This window comes from Colobus angolensis, unplaced genomic scaffold, assembly GCF_000951035.1.
Source record: "Colobus angolensis palliatus isolate OR3802 unplaced genomic scaffold, Cang.pa_1.0 Scaffold125, whole genome shotgun sequence".
NCBI classification, from domain to species: Eukaryota; Metazoa; Chordata; class Mammalia; order Primates; family Cercopithecidae; genus Colobus; species Colobus angolensis.
This window is the reverse complement of record NW_012113697.1, coordinates 251577-270044: the sequence shown is the minus strand read 5'-3', so window position 1 is coordinate 270044 and position 18468 is coordinate 251577. Positions and strand designations below refer to the sequence as shown.

Sequence of the window (18468 nt, the reverse complement as noted above, 5' to 3'; positions counted from 1 at the left end):
ACACAGACACACACCAACACACACAACACAGACACACACCAACACAAACACACACCAACACCAGACAGACCAACACACAGACACATGCAACACAGACACACACAACACAGACACATACCAACACCAGACACACCAACACAGACACACATAATACAAACACACAGCAACACACACACACAACAGACACACACCAATACAAACATACACCAACACACAGACACACGTCAACACCAGACATACCAACACAGACACACGTAACACAGACACACACCAACACAAACATACACCAACGCCAGACACACCAACACACAGACACACATAACACAGACACACATCAACACCAGACATACCAACACAGACACGCACAACACAGACCCACACCAACACCAGACACACCAACACACACACAACACAGACACATGGGTACATACACACTCACACACACATCAACACACAGACATGCACACACCAGCACATACACACCGAGACATTCATACAACACACAGACACACACGCACAAAGACACACACAGCACACAAAACACACAAACACACAGACACATCACAAACACCCACGGAGACACATACACCACATGCACCTACACATGCACAGACATACACACTAACGCCTTCCAACATGGCAGCCAAGGGGCTCTTGCTGTGGTCGGAGAAGACGGGGAGGGAGCCTGGCCATCCACCATGGGGAGGACACGCAGTGCTCCGCAGGAGGACTCAGACCCCTAAGGGAGGATCCTGGAGTTGCTACACCTGGGGGCAGGTCAAGTGTTACAAGGCCCAAGCGTTCTACAGCTGGTGGGGAAACCCTCTTTGTGCCCTGCACCAGCAGTAAGCACTTAGAAGACATCCCTGAAGGAGAGACGGAAAGGGAGGGGGAGGGAGGGAAAGTGAGGAGGAGGGAGGGAAAGGGAGGGGGAGGGAGGGCAGAGCCTACCAGGAAGCCTGGAGGAAGCCTGCGACCTAGGAGCCAGAAGGTCAGCTCCCTGACCCAGACCGGTGGGTGAACTGACAAGTGGCAGTCTGGATTTGAACCCAGGGACTCGGCTGCCCATGTTCTTAACCTGCGTCACCTATCTGCTTCTCTCATACTGACTCAATGTAGTTCAAACAAGTGTAAAGCAAGAGCTTCTAGCACAGTGGGTTTGGGGCTCAGACCTCCAGAAACACTGCCTGGGGTGAGAGCCTGGGCACCGGGCTGGCCTCCACTCGGATGGGGAGAAGGGAAGGGCTGCCTCATCTGCAGAAACGAGTCTCTTCTGTTCTCTTCTCCCCACCCCTATCTACACCAAGGTGCCTTCATGGATCATAAGGTTTCTTAAAAATTTTTTGTTTCATTCACTGGTGTTTTTTATTCCTTGCTCTAAATTACTTTTTTTTAATTTTTATTTTTATAGAGACAGTCTCACTGTCACCCGGGCTGGAGTGCAGTGGCACAATCATGGCTCACTGCAGCCTCAAACTCCTGGGCTCACACAGACACACACAACACAGACACACACCTGGGCTCAAGGGGCCCTCCTGCGTCAGCCTCCAGAGGAGATGGGACTACAGGTGGATACCAATGTCCAGCTAATTTTTTCTTTTTTTTTTTTTTTTTTTTTTTTTTTTTTTGTAGAAACGGGGTCTTGCTATGTTGCCTAGGCTGGTCTTGAGTTCCCAGCCTCAAACAATCCTCCCGCCTCAGCCTCCCTAAGTGGTGGGATTACAAGCATGATTAATTATTTTTAAATAAGTGACTTGATTATTATTGCTTTGTAAAAATCCTGTTAGCTATCTTTGTCCCTATAGGTTTCTATAGGTGCTTAATAATTTTTTTTTAAAAGACATTTGCCAGTTCTGGCTAAACATTCCTCTGGTCCTGAGCTCTGTGGAGAGGTCATACATCTGTGGGAACATCACTACCCTCGTCCCCAACGTCCATCACCCCCAGGGGAAGGGGGGAAACGGGGATATATTTTGTGTGTGTGTGTGTTTTGTTGTGTGTGTATTTGTTTTGTGTGTGTGTTGTTTTGTTGTGTGTGTTTTGTGTGTGTGTTTTGTTGTGTGTGTATGTTTTGTTTTGTGTGTGTGTTTTGTTGTTTGTGTTTTGTGTGTGTGTTTTGTGTAAGTAGAGTGGTCAGCCGTGTGTGCACAATAGAATTACCTGGCTGTCATTATAGAGGCACCTGAGCTTGAGCCCTCTGCAGACACAGTAAATCAGAATCCCAGGAACGGGACGAGCTTGTTGGCAGGCGTTGGGCATCAGTACGTTTTACAGAGTCCCGAGGGGATTGAGTGACCAGGATTGGGATCCACTGAAGGGAAGTAATGCTGGGGATTCTAGGGACCCTTTAAAGGCAGGATCATCCTTCAGTGAAGGACCTGACCTTCTCCTGGAAGTTGGGTGTGAGCCTTTCTGCTTTCACCCTCGACTTCCCTCTCTGGGGACACCCAGTGTTCCAGACCAGACTGTTACCTGAGAAGTTTCTGTGATTCCCCATCCTTCCTTCACTATCTTGGCTGTTTCCCTGCTCGGCGTTTATATTTTGTCTCCACTTGTCCCTTGTACTCTCGATCCCACTTCTCCTTGGCCCTCTTTGCTGCACCTAACCATACTCTTGTCCCTGCCCCAAAGTGACCCACAAGCCAGAATTCAGGAGTGAAGGGGGCACTGTGACATCAGAAGTTGCCATGCATCCCCTCCTGAATCTTCCGCCCTGTTCTCTTCCTCCTCTGCAGGCTCAGTGGGCACCAGCAGTGCAGTCTTCAAACACGGACGTTGGAGTGATTATTCCCACCCCCAAGAGTGAACACCTACTATGTGCTGAACCCTAGACCAGACACACACACATAAAGATACACAACACACACACACACACACACACACCGCAACATGCATGACCTCATTTGAGATCTCTGATCATTTCAACAAGCAGTTACTCTGGGCCAGACATGGCCCACTGCAGAGATAGACGAGACCTGTGGTCTCCTTCCTTAGCGCCAGAATCTCCTAGAAGGTCTGTTAAGACAGATTGCTGCGTCCCACACCCAGGGTCTCTGATTCAGTAGATGTGGGGTGGGGCCCAAGAACTTGCCTTTCTAACAAGCTCCCAGCCTTCTTCTGAAACCAAATGCACTTTACATAAGCTGCAGAGAGAATGACTGTCACTAAGAGGCTGTTGAGAATTAGCCTCCTTCTCCCCGACTCCATTGACCAGCCCGTGCTTGCTTGGCAATGGAGAGAGTGAGAAGCTTCTAACCTCCCCTGTGGCCCCGTGAAAAAGTCCCCAAGATGCCAGGAGGACACAGTGCAGGGCAGGCTGTAAAGTCTGGCAGTTTCATTGCGGTCGTTAACTCGGGGCAGTACCCAGGAGACAGGCTGGACTTGCTCTCCCTGTGTTATCATCAAGCCCTGTTGACAATCCTTTGCAATGTGTCTCCCTGTGTCTGTTCCTCTCCACTGCCCCATCACCTCTCTAATCCCAGAGCTCAACCTGTCCAGCCAGGAATGTAAAGTCCCCTCACCTCTGTGCAATCACAGCAAGCTCTTGCACCTCCTCCAAATCATACTGACTCAATCATGTATTTCCCACGATCTCCCTTTCTTCATAGTTCTCTATAATCTTCAGAGAGAGGTGCATTCTAGAAAAAGACCAGGCAGAAAATACCTGTGTTCAGCTTCAGTTTTATCATTTAGTTGTAAGAAAACATACATAGGTGGTTCCCCAACAAAAATCTACCTCTCCTCACTGCCCATGAGTCAGCACCTAGAGCCTCATGCAGAGCCCTCATTGCTGCGGTTCTCAAAAAGCCTTTCTGTATCCTCCCCTCTCTCCAGGCTCTAGTTCCTCTTCAAGCCCAGCCCTAAACCCTTTGAATTCGTTCTCACTCTGGAGCTCCCTTGTCAGCGGAGCCATGCCTTCAACCTCTCCATGGGCCTCTATTTTGTGGCTCAGTGTCCGTGAGCCCCGCGTACCTCCATTCGGTTCTCCAAGCAAGCTCTAAATGAGGGAAAGATCTGAGCAAAGTCACGGAGGTGTGGGGCGGCCTGGGCGTCTGGAAATACTACAGGGAATGCACAGGTGAGAGGGATGAGGAAGGAGTCGGAGTGGTCCAGTCTGACAAGGTTCTGCTGTCTCTCCCAGCAAGTCTGGGAAAGACGGTGGACATCACTGAGTGCACAGGCCAGGTTTGAAGTGTAGCGGAGGAGCAGGGGACCTCCCCTGAGGTTCCACGAGAACCTCCAAAGACTCACCCCAGAAGTCTTCCGCAGCTTGAAGTGACTCTCTGAGCTGCTGATACCTAGCACTGATGTGCCGCGGGCCAGGGCCCAGCAGGGAGTCAGACCCTCAGACTCGAGAAAGAGCCATTTGAGAGTGACATCAGCCCACCACCTGCTGGTGTGCACAGATGGTGTTTCAGGAAGCCATGAAGCTACTCATGTCTGTTTCTGTGTTGTCCATGGCAAGACTCCAAGCCCAGAAAAGAAAATCTGTAGCCCGAGTTATGTTCCTCCCACAGGGCTTGCCTGGCCTGTGATTGTTGACTTTGGGGAGGTGCATTTTTCCCTCCTCTGTGGGGGGCAAATTCCCCGCGAGTCGGCAGGCCCTGTATCTGGACTCACCATGGGCTTCTACTGGCACTGAGAAGGGGCAAGCTGAGCAAACGTGCAATGTGACCCCAGTGCTGACCACCCCGGAGATGCCCCATGGGACTCCAGGACTTGACCTCAGTGCTTCTAGGGTCCCTCAGTGTCCCTTGCTGACCTCAGCACCAGGCTGCCTGGTAACCTCCCCACAGGCAGGTACTAAGCGTGGCCAACCCCTTCATTCAAGGCAGAATGAATTTAGGCCGGGCACAGTGGCTCACACTTGTAATCCCAGCACTTTGGGAGGCCGAGGTGGGTGGACCACAAGGTCAGGAGATCGAGACCATCCTGGTTAACACGGTGAAACCCCGTCTCTACTAAAAAAAATACAAAAAAATTAGCCGGGCGTGGTAGTGGGCGCCTGTAGTCCCATCTACTCGGGAGGCTGAGGCAGGAGAATGGCATGAACCCGGGAGGCAGAGCTTACAGTGAGCTGAGATCGCGCCACTGCACTCCAGCCTGGGTGACAGAGCAAGACTCCGTCTCAAAAAAAAAAAAAAGAATTTAAAAGCTGGGGTTCCAGAGTCAGCTCCAGGTCACCCATGCACACGCCCTGTGCCAGGTACTGCTGTCAACTGTTCACAAGCTAACTTACTCCAGCTCAAAACTCCCAGGAATACCTATAAGGCAGTTTCCACTACTCTAATCCCCATTTTACAAAGTGATGAAACTAAGGCACACAGTTCAGTAAGTTGCCCATGGATACACAGTTCCCAAGTAGAAAACTCAAAGTGCAAACTCCAGAACATACACCGCTAAGAAGGGGCCACCAGGCAGCTCTCCCCGCCTGAAAATCCCCCTGAAATCCATGGTGAGCCTGCCCAGAGCCCCCACCCCTCCCCAACGCACATGGGCTGCTCTTCCTCTTGCCCCACAACCCCAAATCACTGGCCAAATGGGCTCAGGTGTATCCCTTTGGCCTCCACGCTCAAGCTGTATATGAACAAAAAAATCACAGAAAAAACTCAATGTGTTAAGTCAGTTTATTAACTCTCCTTCTTGGTCCCCAAATTGCCTTTCAGGGTGTTGAGCAGCTGCACACATCACCCCTTCCTCATTAAGTCCTGTTGGCCCTTTACCTCCAGCTGAGTAAGTCAAAGGAGGACATATGATCAAATCAGGCAGTCCACCGGCTGACCTCTGACCTATAGCCTAGAACAAAAAGAGGACCTGGGCCAATCCACGTATCTCTCAGGAATGCAAAAGGAGAAGGAAAAGAACAGGCAATTGACCACAGAAGCCAAAGCACAGAGGATGCTGTGAGGAACACAAAGGCCACGAGAGGTCTTGATAAACTAAACTTCGATGCAAATTGGTCTATAAACTTCTTAAGTCTCTTTGCCTGTATAGTTCGCCCCTGGCTCTCTGATACTGTGTCCTTATCTGTAGAAGGAACTGATTTTCCCATGGTCTGTATTGCACTGATTACATCTTCATAGTGTCCTTTAGCAAGTGTCTCTGTCCCCCTATAAAGCAGCTGTCATGTCTAGAGCCATGACCAACTCTAGCTTTGCTTTTCATAAACGATAGTATAAATATTTGGAGGTACAGAATCCAGGGCTATCTCTCCTTTTGCGGTGTTAGCAGCTATTAATGATTTATTGACTAGAAACACTACTTTATTAACAGTTGCAGACTGGTAATATTCTCAAGCTATCATTTCTTTTTCATTTTTTATTTGGAATACTTCTAAAGGAGACACTTCTCATCAACTGTTTAATTTCATTGCAGTTTATGAGAAAGGCAACATAAATGTTGCATATTTTCTCCTTTATTGGCCAGTTTTCAAAAGAATATATTGAATATTTGCAAACTCCAAAAGTAGCTAAAGTGATTGAAGATTTTTGTAGTGAACTCTTGCAGTGAACTGGTTTAAGGCAGCTATTGGATTTTCTGCCACTCACAACTAAATTTAATCCTAGTTGATCCAACACATGTAAAGGATGAAAAGAGGCAAAATGCAATGCAATATTTCCTCCACTGAACTATGTGTTCCTTGAACACAGTTTATATCCCAGTCAATCTCACATCTCCAGAGCCTACAGGGATATCCAGCTTATAGTACATGCTCAATAAACATTTTCTGAATTAAAGACAAGAACACAACCATTTAAACCTATCAAAATGAATTAAAATGGATTATATGAGCCTTTACTAGAACTTGTAGGTATTGGAGAGAAATGCTAATTCTACCAGATGGCTGGCAGCCCAGGCAGGAGAATGGGCACTTCTAATAGTAATATAATGGTATAGGCCGGGTGCGGTGGCTCACGCCTGTAATCCCAGCACTTTAGGAGGCCTAGGTGGGTGGATCATGAGGTCAGGAGATTGAGATTCTCCTGGCTAACATGGTGAAACCCCATCTCTACTAAAAATACAAAAATTAGCCAGGCGTGGTGGCGGGTACCTGTAGTCCCAGCTACTTGGGAGGCTGAGGCAGGAGAATCGCTTGAACCTGGGAGGCGGAGGTTGCAGTGAGCCAAGATCGCACCACTGCACTCCAGCCTGGGTGACAAAGCGAGACTCCATCTCAAAAAAAAAAAAAAAACAGGTAATATAATGGTATAAAACTGAATGTACCTGGTGACATGGCTTATAATGTCAAGAATCTGGAAACAATCTAAATGCTGATCAAGGGGAAACTGATTAAAATATGGAATATCCATATAATGGAAATTCGATGTCTCTAAACTAATGAGGCAAATCTATATGCGTAATGATCACCATATATATTTAAATAAAAATGGCAAGATCTTCAAAATACTACAGGACCCCCCCCAAAACAAGCAAAGTCAAAGAAAGTACATGGCAAATTAAATAAGATGGGCAAAATTGGACGACTTTTGGGGTGCTGAGTGATGAGTATGTAGATGTTCATTGTACCAGTCTCTCTATTCTTGTGTATGTTTGAGAAAATTCTGTAATAACAATGAAAATAAAAACAAAACCACTTGTTCTGAGCCCTGCTTTTTAGTGTGTTTTTCATTTTGTTTTCATTGTTTATTTAAAATATTTCAAAATTCTTCCCATGTGAAAAACGAAAAGGAGATTAAATCTACATTTAAATGTTTGGATATTCATAGAAGACAGGTCTCTGGAATGCTATGAAATTCCAGCTGGAACTGTGATACTGTGAAATACATATTTGGTCTTCAACCTGCTTCCTGACATACAACTCCTAAAACCCTTACCATTTCAAAAGTGTTGTCCTTTTGTATGTTAATGAGCTAACTGAGGGTTAGCATCCTCTAGGTAGCTTCAGGATGAGACTGGTCACCAGACCAAGGCAGGATTAAACAGTTGGGACTTTCAGCCCCCAACCTCTGGAAGGGGAGAAGGGCTGAAGGTTGAGTTGATCACCATTGACCAATGGTTTAATCAATTATGCCTAAGTAATGAAGTTTCCACAAAAACCCAAAAGGACAGGGTTCAGAGAGCTTCCAGACAAATGAGTGCAAGGAGGTTCCTGGAGGATGCCCCAGGGAGGGCACGGAAGCTCACTTCCCCTTTCCCCATACCTAGCCCCATGAGTCTGTATCCTTTGTAATATCCTTTATAATAAACTGATAAACTTACATGTTTCCCTGAGTCCTGTAAGCTGCTCTAGTAAATTAATAAAACCCAAAGAGGAGTTCTTGGGAACCCCAGCTTGAAGCCAGTCAGCCAGAAGTTCCAGAGGCCCAGACTTGTGACTGGTGTCTGAAAGGGAGACAGTCTTGAGGGATCCAGCCCCTCACTCTGTGGGATCTGACGCTGTTTCCAAGTAGACAGTGCTGAAACTAAATTGGAGGGCTCCCAGCTGTGGCCACTGCAGAACTAGCTGCTTGTTTGGTGTGTGGAGAGAAACCCCCCCCACCCCATGTTTAGTCACAAGTGTCTTCAGTGTTGATTGTTGTTACTGAGTCAGGGAATAGAAAAAAGCACTTTGAGTCATGTACTTTTCCACTCATAGTAACTGATGAGGAAGAAATGGGATGCTTGCTCCTTGTAGGAATGTTTTACCACATGCCTGTGTGACATATTGATTACAGAAGAACTAATATTAAAAAGAAAGTATGAGAAAGAGTGACACCAATCACCTTTTGCTCTCTGTCTGGCTAATTCAAAGCCAACCTTTAGGTTCCAGGTCAAAGGTCACCTTCCACCGTGGGGCACAGAACTCAAGCAACATTAATGTCCCTAACAAACCAGTTTGGTCCATTAAGGAGTGGCAGGGGTGGCTGCCTGCCTACAGGTGTTGAATTTCAAAATCTTTACAACACAACAGTAGCCCCCAAATGTATTTTATAGACCACATCTAGATCTGGGCTCCAGATTGCAATCTCACATAAAAAGGGTTCTGCTCCCTGACTACCCACCCAGTGTAGAATTGCTGTTCCCTCTGCTGTGCTCCATGGCCCTTTGATCATACTTCTTTTCACGCACTTATATTGTATCGGACTATAGTTCTTCGAATAATGAATGGTAATCATTGCCAGCCTTTATTGAGGGCTTATCAGTGGGCAGGCAACATTCCAAGAGCTTCATGTCCATGATCTCACTTAGCCCTCACAGCCACCCTCGAAACTAGGTACAATTTTTTAATCCCCATTTTTCAAATGAAGAAACTGAGCCCCAGAGAGGTTGAATAATTTGTTCAAGTTCATACAATCAGCAACAGGATGGGCAGACAGAGCTAGGATTGGAACCCAGGCAGTTTGGCTCCACAAACTACCTGCTTGACCAGCATTTTATTTTGAAAGACAGGACTTGTGTCCCAATCCTATTGGGAGATTCAGTGTCTAGCACCTTAGTTTAAATAAAGCAAAATTAATTCAACAATACTTCCTTGGGCAACTACAGAATGCAAAATTTCCTTCTCTACTTCCATTAAGGCAATACAGAGAGTCATGTTTATTTGCGTCTTACCTTATCCACAAGTTCTTTTCAAGAAAAATGGCTACTGTGCAGATAAACCTTGAAAACATTAGGCTAAGTGAAAGTAACCAGTCACAAAAGGCCACATATTGTAGGATTCCATTTATATGAAATATCCAGAATAGACAAGTCCATTGAGACAGAAAGTAGAGTTCTTAGTGCTGGGGGAGGATAGGATATTTGGAAAGTGACTGCTAAAGGCCAAGAGATTTCTTTTTGGGTGGATGAAAATGTCCTAAAAATTGGTTGTGGTGATGGTTGTACAAGTTTAGTAAAGACACTAAGAACCATTAAATCATATGATTAAATTGTAAAATTATATGGAATGTGAATTATATCTCATAAAACTGTTTAAAAAGAAAATATCTATTGAACTCTCCTTTTCCAAATACATGCTGCAAGCAAGATGAGAAAGAAAATAGATGAAAAATACAATAAGAAAATAACACAAAGCGACAAATTATATTGCTTAGCTAAGTGGATTATCTAGATAGATGATGGATAGTTTTAGACATCAGTTTCCTGTTGATTTTTCTCATGTTCTCCCTTCCAAACCAGCAACCTGAGAGGAGAGGAGATTGATCAACAAATTATGTAAGTTACTAAGTTATTAAGAAGATGGCAAACAACAAACAGAATTAAACACCAAGCCACATATACACAAGTGCTCCCTCCATTGGCTCCTTCAGCACTTTTTTACCCGTTCTGGAGACCTAAACCTTTTGAGTTATTTGTTACTTCTCTTAGATGTACATCAAACACCAGCTCTGAGTTGGGTTTTCATGATGGAGTACAAGACAGATTTTACCCAGTCAACCCTTAACTCTCAACTCAAGAAAGAAAGAATGTGGCAGTGTAGTTATCCAGAAGGGCAGGCAATCCCTTAGGAATTTCTTTCATCTTTGGAACACATTACGTAATTTATTTTGCAAGACAGTCTCATAGTTAATTCCATTTTTCATTGGCAACTAATAATATAAATTCACGCTACCCAAAGTAACTCTGGAGATACACAGCCTGCTGAGACAGGAGGAGTCGAGCAGGCTGTGAAATGTTTTCCACGCTTTTAATGCATACAGTGGGTAATGCACATGGAAATGTGTGTGGAGGTTCACAATCACATCCACACAGTTTTCTAGATAGACCCATGAGATTTTCTGTTCCTTCCGTAAAATCGGTAAGCCAGCATTTTCCTTCCAACCACAGGTCACCCAGCCCCAAAATGTGCAAATTTTTAAGGGTTCCCCTGGGTCTTATATCTTGGACTCTTGTCCAGTGTTTCTCAATCCTTGCTCTCTGTTTCATTATGATAGCCCAGTGTTCCCAAATGTCACTCCACAAAAGGTACTTCTAAATTACTTGGGAGCTATTTACAAACACCCATTTCCATAAGTCACACACTGGAATGCAGGTTTAATAGCTCTGGAGTGAAGTCTTAGAGGCTGTATTTTGTTTGTTTGGTTTGTTAGATTTTGGTTTTTGAGTGTTTTCTTAAATATTTTTAGTGCATTGATGTATTTATCAATTTTAGTTGATAAATAATAATTGTGTGCATTTATGGAGCATAATGTGATGTTTTTATCTATGTAAACATTATAGAAAGATTCAGTTAAGCTAATTAACATATCCTCAGCTCACCAACTTACTTTCTGTGGTGAGAACGTTAAAAAATGGGCAAAGGATTTGAACCGACATTTCTCAAAAGAAGAGATATGAACAGCCAACAGGCGTATGAAATAATGCTTAACATCTCTAATCATCAGAGGAATGCAAATTAAAACCACAGTGAGATATCAACTCACACTTAATGTGTTGGTGAGGATATGGAGAAAAGGGAATCCTTGTACACTGTTGGTGGGAATGTAAGTTAGCACAGCTATTAGGAAAAACGGTACAAAAGTTCCTGAAAAAAATGAAAAATAGAACCACCATATCATCCAGCAATTCCACTTCCGGGTATTTATCCATAGGAATTAAAATTCGTATACCGAAGAAATAACTGCATCCCGATGTTCATCACAACACTATTCACGACAGCCAAGATATGGAAGCTACTAAGTATCCATCATCAACAGATGAATGGATAAAGAAAACGTGGTACATACACACAACAGAATACTAGCTAGCCTTTAACAGGAAGGAAATCACGTCATTTTTCAACAAAATGAATGAACCTGGAAGGCATTATGCTAAGTGAAATAAGCCACATTCAGAAAGACAAATGCTATGTGGTCTCATTTATAAGTGGAATCTAAAAACCTTGATCTCACTGAAACAGAGTAGAAAGCTGATATCAGAGGCTGGGGTAGCGGCAGCAGGGATGGATAGAGGAAAGAGGCAGAGAAAGGAGAGATGTTGATGGGGACACAATTTCAGTTAGACTGAATTCATTAGTTTTAGTGATCTGTTGCCCTGCATGGTGACAACAGTTAATAATAACATATTGTACATTTCAAATTTGCTAAAAGAATAGGAAACTGTATCTTTAACAAAAGTCTGGGAACCATTGGCCTAGATTACCACACCACCACCCAATTGTCCTTCTGCTGTAATAGTCTAAATCTATTAATCTATTTTATTTTTTGACTGTTGACAACTTTTTTTTTTTTTTTTTTCTGAGACGAGGGTCTCACTCTGTCACCCAGGCTAGAGTGCAGTGGTGCGATCACAGCTTACTGCAGCCTCAGATTCTGGGTCTCAAGTGATCCTTCCATTTCAGCTTCCCAAACAGCTGGGGCTACAGGTGCACACCATCATGTCTAGCCATTTATTTATTTATTTATATTTATTTTTTATTGTTTTGGAGAGACAGGAGTCTCAATATTTTGCTCAGGCTAGTTGCAAACCTCTGGGCTCAAGTGATCCACCCACCTAGGCCTCCCAAAATGCTGAGATTACAGTATTTCAAGTCACCACACCCGGCCTGCTAACAACTTTTAAGCCTCCCCTTTCCCTAACCCCCTTGTGCCCTACGTCTGGGTAAGCTCATGTGAAAGTCTGGATGCTCTTTGTTGGTGCAAGCAGGAAATCCAAACCACACAAGCCCCTGCTCATACTGCAACCACTATTAAAAATTCCAAGCCTTGGCCAGGCGTGGTGGCTCATGTCTGTAATCCCAGCAGTTTGGGATACCAAGGTGGGAGGATCACTTGAGCCCAGGAGTTCAAGACCAGCCAGCCTGGGCGACATAGTGAGACCTCATCTGTAAAAATAAAAATAAATGAAAATCAAATCCCAAGCCAGTCTTTTTTCTTGCTCTCCCAAGCTGTTTTGAACTAGCTTGGGATGTCTACCCTGTTCTTCCCCAGAAAGCCTCATCATGTAAGTCAGGGGAGTCCAATCTTTTGGCTTCCCTGAGCAGCACTGGAAGAATTGTCTTGGGCCACACATAAAATACACTAACACTAACAATAGCTGATGAGCTTAAAAAAAAACTAGCAAAAAAATAAAATCTCAAAATGTTCTAAGGAAGTTTATAAATTTGTATTGGGCTGTACTCAATGTCATCCTGGGCCACATGCAATCCACAGGCTGTGGGCTGGACAAGCTTGATGTAAGTAATAAACATGTGCATGTTCTCTTGGTATGTGTGATGGCATCAATCTTGACATCCAAACTGAATTTGGGGTGGGGATCCACCTTGCTTCTGCAAGGTAACCACAGCATCTGGTCTCTCACCGTTAAAAGGAATTCTCCACACCACTGCTGGAGTTCTTTCAGAAAACTCGCTTTGCTCAGGTTCCAGATTTGTTTGATGATGTCCCTCGGTTCCCCCCGCTATACTCCCAGTAGTACTCTGCCCCACTTGACCTTGTCAGCCTCATCTTCCTCCACCGTTCCTCTCACATACTTCAAGCAGCAACCACACCATGGTGCTGGTGCTATACTTCAAAGCACTGATAAGTTTATTTCCAATGTATTCCCACTGCCTTCTTCTTTCTCACTGAAAAGCTCAAAGAAACAACAAAGAAACCAAAGCACTTCTATAGCTTTAAAAAAAAAAAAAAAAAAATCTGAAAGCAGACTTTGTTTTTCCTCCCTCTAAGACCAGACAATAGTGGGGCTAGGGAAGTGGAAAGCATCTGGTGGAAGGAAAGTGAGGAGACACAGGAAAAAGGGAAGAGGAGAAAGAGCAGAGCCTCAATCAAGAGGCACTTCCCCTTCCTCCCAGCCCAGCTTCACCTCTGTCAGGCCTTTTCTGATCCTCCCTGTTTGGGGCTCCACTGACGTACCACTCACACTTATCTCGTTGTGATATTGTTAGTTGTTCACATGTTTGTTTACTCCAGTGGGTCAATGACTTCTTAAGAGTAGGGAGTATGCTTTAGTTGCCCCACATGCAAGGTACACAGGGCTGGCAGGCCTCCTGCCATACACTATTAAATTATTAATTTTTAGAAATCCTGTAATTAACTTAAGACCGTGTGATTATATGACACTGCGTTTTTAGTAGACTGAGAAGCATTATTTTTCAATGTAAGCATTATGAACATCGCAGTGAGTTTGGAACCTTGTTTTCTTGTTTCTGCTTTTCACAGTTCTAGGAACTCTGAAGTGGCCTGTGGCTCTCTTGATCTCCAACAACCCCTGTGCATACATCGAAGTCCTATGCAGAAAATGTTCAGGAAATAACCACTGATCATTTGCTACTTCATTGCAAAATTCCTTAAAGATGAACCAATGCCAGAAGCCAGTGGTTTCCCTACAGGAAAAGAAACTTGCTACTTCTCCCTGTCTTTTCCAGCCCAAGAGGAAAGGGCACCATATGCCCGTACTTACCCCGTAAAGCAGGTCCCAGCCTCCTGAGCCACGCTGCAGTGATTTCTTCCTGGCGTATTTCTCCCATGACTACTGACCACCTGGGAGACCCAGGCAGTAAGTATTTCAGTTCCAAGCAGTTTATGGCACAGTAGGAAGTAGATTCTGCCTTTTACCATGTGTGAGCCTTAGGAAGCTCCCTTTCCTTCTCTAAGAGCTCAATGTCTTCTTTATAGAAGGAAAATTATAATAATGTCTGCCCTAGTCACCTTGCAAGAATGCCTTTAGTATTAAACTAGAGAAATAGTTGTGGAGAGGTTCATAAACTGTCCAAGGGCCATGCAAAAGCTTTACTCTTCTCCTTTATAAGTGGATGAGCCTGACTTGCCAAGGAGAATAGTCCCGTTTGCATGCCAGAAACACTTGACACAGCATATACTCCCTACAATATGATGCTAGAATTAATAACGCACAGAGGTGTAGGCAGGCCCAAGTGTATTCTCTAGTAGGACAGGCTTTTGCAACCTTTTTTATAAAACAATCCATTTTTTGAAAAAAAGAAAATCTCATTCCTTCCTTTAATCTCATTTGAAATTCCAAATAAGTAAAATAATCACAATCATTAAATATCATGATTCCGAGATGACCCTCTACTACTCTCCCTCCCCAGCTGAAAACCACTTAGGGGGTTACTAGCTATCTTGGGTCCAGATGAGGCATTTATAACACAAGCTAATAATACATTATTGCAAATGCATGATGTGTCAGGCCCATTTCTAAACATTTACAAATCCTAACTCAGGAACTAGCAGCACCTGTATGAGATCCATATTCTTACTTCTCCCATTTTATAGATGAAGGACCTGATGCCCCTCAAAAGAGGAAAAGTTGGCTGGGCAGGGTGGCTCACGCCTGTAATCCTAGCACTTTCAGAGGCCTAGGCGGGAGGATCACCTGAGGTCAGGAGTCTGAGACCAGCCTGGCCAATATGGTGAACACTCATCTCTAGCAAAAATACAAAAATTAGCCGGGCGTGGTGGTGCACACCTGTAGTCCTAGCTACTCGGGAGGCTGAGGCAGGAGAATTGCTTGAACCCAGGAGGCAGAGGTTGCGGTTAGCAGAGATCACGCCAATGCACTCCAGCCTGGGCGACAAAGTGAGACTACGTCTCAAAAAAACAAATTAAAAAAAAGAGAACAATTTAAAAAAAGAGGGAAAGTTATTTGCTTAGACACACGGCTAGAGCATGGCAGAGCCAGGCTTTGAATCCCTAAACTCTTGACAGGTTTAACCCACTCACTAACATAACACTCATCATTTCAATACGTTTCAATTTGATTTTCATCCAGCAATGGATAAGCCATTTTGGAGCATCTCCAGATTGAACTTCTACCATGTGAAGCCCACCTGGCAACCGGATGCAGCAGCGCTCAGCAGAATAGCTGCCCTGGGAGGCATTGATTCTAGAAGCCCCTGCCTGTACCCACTCAAACACCATCGCTCTTGTAGAGTCCCTCCTGTGTCACCCCTAACAGCCCTACAAAGTAGGTATTTTTTTAAATCAATGTTTCCACATGAGGAAGCTGAGCCTAGAGAGACTGTCCAGCAGGTCTTCCCCAGAACCACAGTCTTTTCCCACCTTACTGCACCCCCTTCCCAGACAGAGCCTTTGAGAGCCCTGGGGCTGTCCACTCCCGCCACGAATAAACTTGCTTAATGCCGGATGAGAAGCTGCTCTCAACTTGCATTTCCTGGAACAGGCACACATCATTTCTATTTTCCTAATAGCCCAACTCCCTTCTGAGGAATCAACTCCACCCAGCCTGAAAGCTGAAGAGATTTTTCTAGAAAATTTCAAAAACATCCCATGTTTGAAGCATGTGTTACATTTCCAAATATGTCTGTACTACATTTAATGACTGAATTTTTTTCTTCAGCCATGGAGCTACAAGCTGCTGAACGTAAAAGAACAAAGACATTCATGGTCTATGCTGGTTCCAGGCATAGAAAGCCCTAGAAATATGTTAAACCATTAAGAGTATAGGAACCACAGCAACCAAAGAAGAAAACTAAAAATTAGTGTTGTCACTGGGTTTTGCGTCCTTTTGGAAGAGTGTCTAGGTGAAATGAAATCCAAAGAAAGCCTGGTAACAGACATACCAGGACAGACCCCCAACCCGTTTATGACAAGTGGAAATGACAATGGTGACAGGAAATGCTGCCTTGGCATGAGAAGGATGACATTTACACCCGCAGCTGGATAGAGGGCACGCAGGACTGGTCCCCACAACTTCCCCTAATTTGGAGGTACACAGGCTGGAGGCTTCCTGGTGGAGAAAATCAGAATTATCCATATCAGGCTGGGAGACCAGCCCCATCACCCCAAGAGCAACATCAAAGCAAGGCTTCTCCCTTCTCCACCATTCTCCACCGTGTAGTGACTTCTCACTAAATATGATGAGGTCAGGCATCTTTACAGTATTGGACTGGCTTCCCCAACTGAAATAGGAACTCTGCTAACTCTATCAAAACATAAGCTCTGTAACATTCAAGTCTGTGTATTCCTTGCACACTGTTGTGTTCTCACACCTAGAAAAGTGCCTGACACAAAAGAGATACTTGCCATTCTTTTGTTTACTCTCTAAGAAACCAAACAAACAGAGAAGTGAAGACATAAATGTATCCACCCGGCACCTGGGGCATCTGTCACAGAGAAGATGCCAACGGGGACATGGGTTCCTCATACTGGGGCAGCTTCCAGCTCCAGCCTCTGTCCCTCCCTGTGTAACTCTGAAGCTGCTGGGCTGGGAAACCAGCAACTTCTGGGGAGGTTTTAACAGCATCCAGGTAAACAAGGAGAATCGCTTCTGGGGGAACCAGCCGGAGTCAGGTTAGATATGGTTTTTAGTTCAGGATAAACACATGAGGAAGAAAGCATAAAAACTGTGAGACATTCTATATTATAAATGTAGAGATGATTGGAAGATGACGGGTAGATAGATAGAATTACATAGATAGAATTCATATATATATACACACACATATGTATTTGCATGTATATGTGTACATATATGAAGATATATATGGTACAGAATGCAAGAAATATACAATGTCACCTTCTTCCCCTCAGATCATTTGTTATGTTTCTGGCCAATGAAAAAATTATATGAAAAAAATGGAAATTCCTTCTCTTTATTTGAATGGCTTCCTATTAAACACAGGATTTGCCACATGGAACTGAAACGTTAAGCATTAAGGCTCTCAGCTGCAAGAGAGAGTATTATGAGTTGAATGGCGTCCCCAGAAAAGATGTTGAAGCCCCAACCCCAAGACTTGTGTATGTGACCTTATTTGCAAACAGGGTCTTTACAGAGACAGTTCAATTAAAATGAGGTCATCGGGATGGGTCCTAATCTGGTATGGAGTCAGAGAAGGGGCAAATTTGGACAAAGAGATGCATACATGGGGAAAATAGCAGGTGAAAACAAAGGCAAAGATTGGGGTGAAGCATCTGTAAGCTAAGGAATGTCAAAAAACACCAGCACACCACCAGAAGCGAGGAGGGGGCCATGGAACTGGTTCTCCCTCGCAGCCTTCAGAAGGAACCAATCCTGCCAACACTTTGATCTCAAATTTCCAGAACTATGAAGCAATGAAGTGCTGTTGTTGAAGACGCCCAGCTTGCGGTACTTTGTGATAGCAACCCAAGGAGAATAATACAGATAAGCGCTGGCTTAAGCACAGAAAGCAGCAGCCTCAGGACTCAGTTCATCTAGGTTTCTCTAAGTTCTACTTTCCTCAGTCTGGGCTCCATTCCCTGGTAAGTGGTCACTACGTGGTGGAAGTGGTCACTATGTGGTAGCCCCCAGAAGCCCCTTACTTACAACTTTCCAGTTTCAAGTCCCCTCTGGGGAGGGCTTCTCTTCCCAGGAGTTCCACAAAAGACCCGGAATCAAGTTTTGGTGACTTGAATCTTGGGGAAGGGGCCAGCCTCTGAAAGGAGTCTGAAAGGGAGATGAAGATTTTTCCCTGTGGAAAACCAGGGTTCTATCACCAAAGAAACAGCGGGTGGAGGCTGAATGCCAAGCATACAGACACACGAATACATTGTATCTGGAATACATTTTAATACAAGGGATCTGTGCATC

The 18468-nt window shown here is 44.5% G+C and overlaps 1 protein-coding gene across 4 annotated transcripts in view; it reads right to left on the bottom strand.

Moving 5' to 3' along the window:
* The window catches only part of CDRT4 (CMT1A duplicated region transcript 4), a 75018-nt gene that overhangs the window by 29318 nt on the left and 27232 nt on the right, over nucleotides 1-18468 (bottom strand). For 2 of the 4 annotated variants that reach the window (XM_011933221.1, XM_011933220.1), the window contains exon 1: nucleotides 2473-2630. The exons of the other annotated variants lie outside the window; for them this stretch is intronic. Coding sequence is in view for 1 of the 2 variants with exons in the window: in XM_011933220.1 (XP_011788610.1) it covers nucleotides 2473-2497 (25 nt within the window). In the remaining variant the exon portion in view is untranslated. Of the gene's footprint in view, nucleotides 1-2472; nucleotides 2631-18468 lie in introns of those variants that run through there. 4 annotated transcript variants of the gene reach the window in all.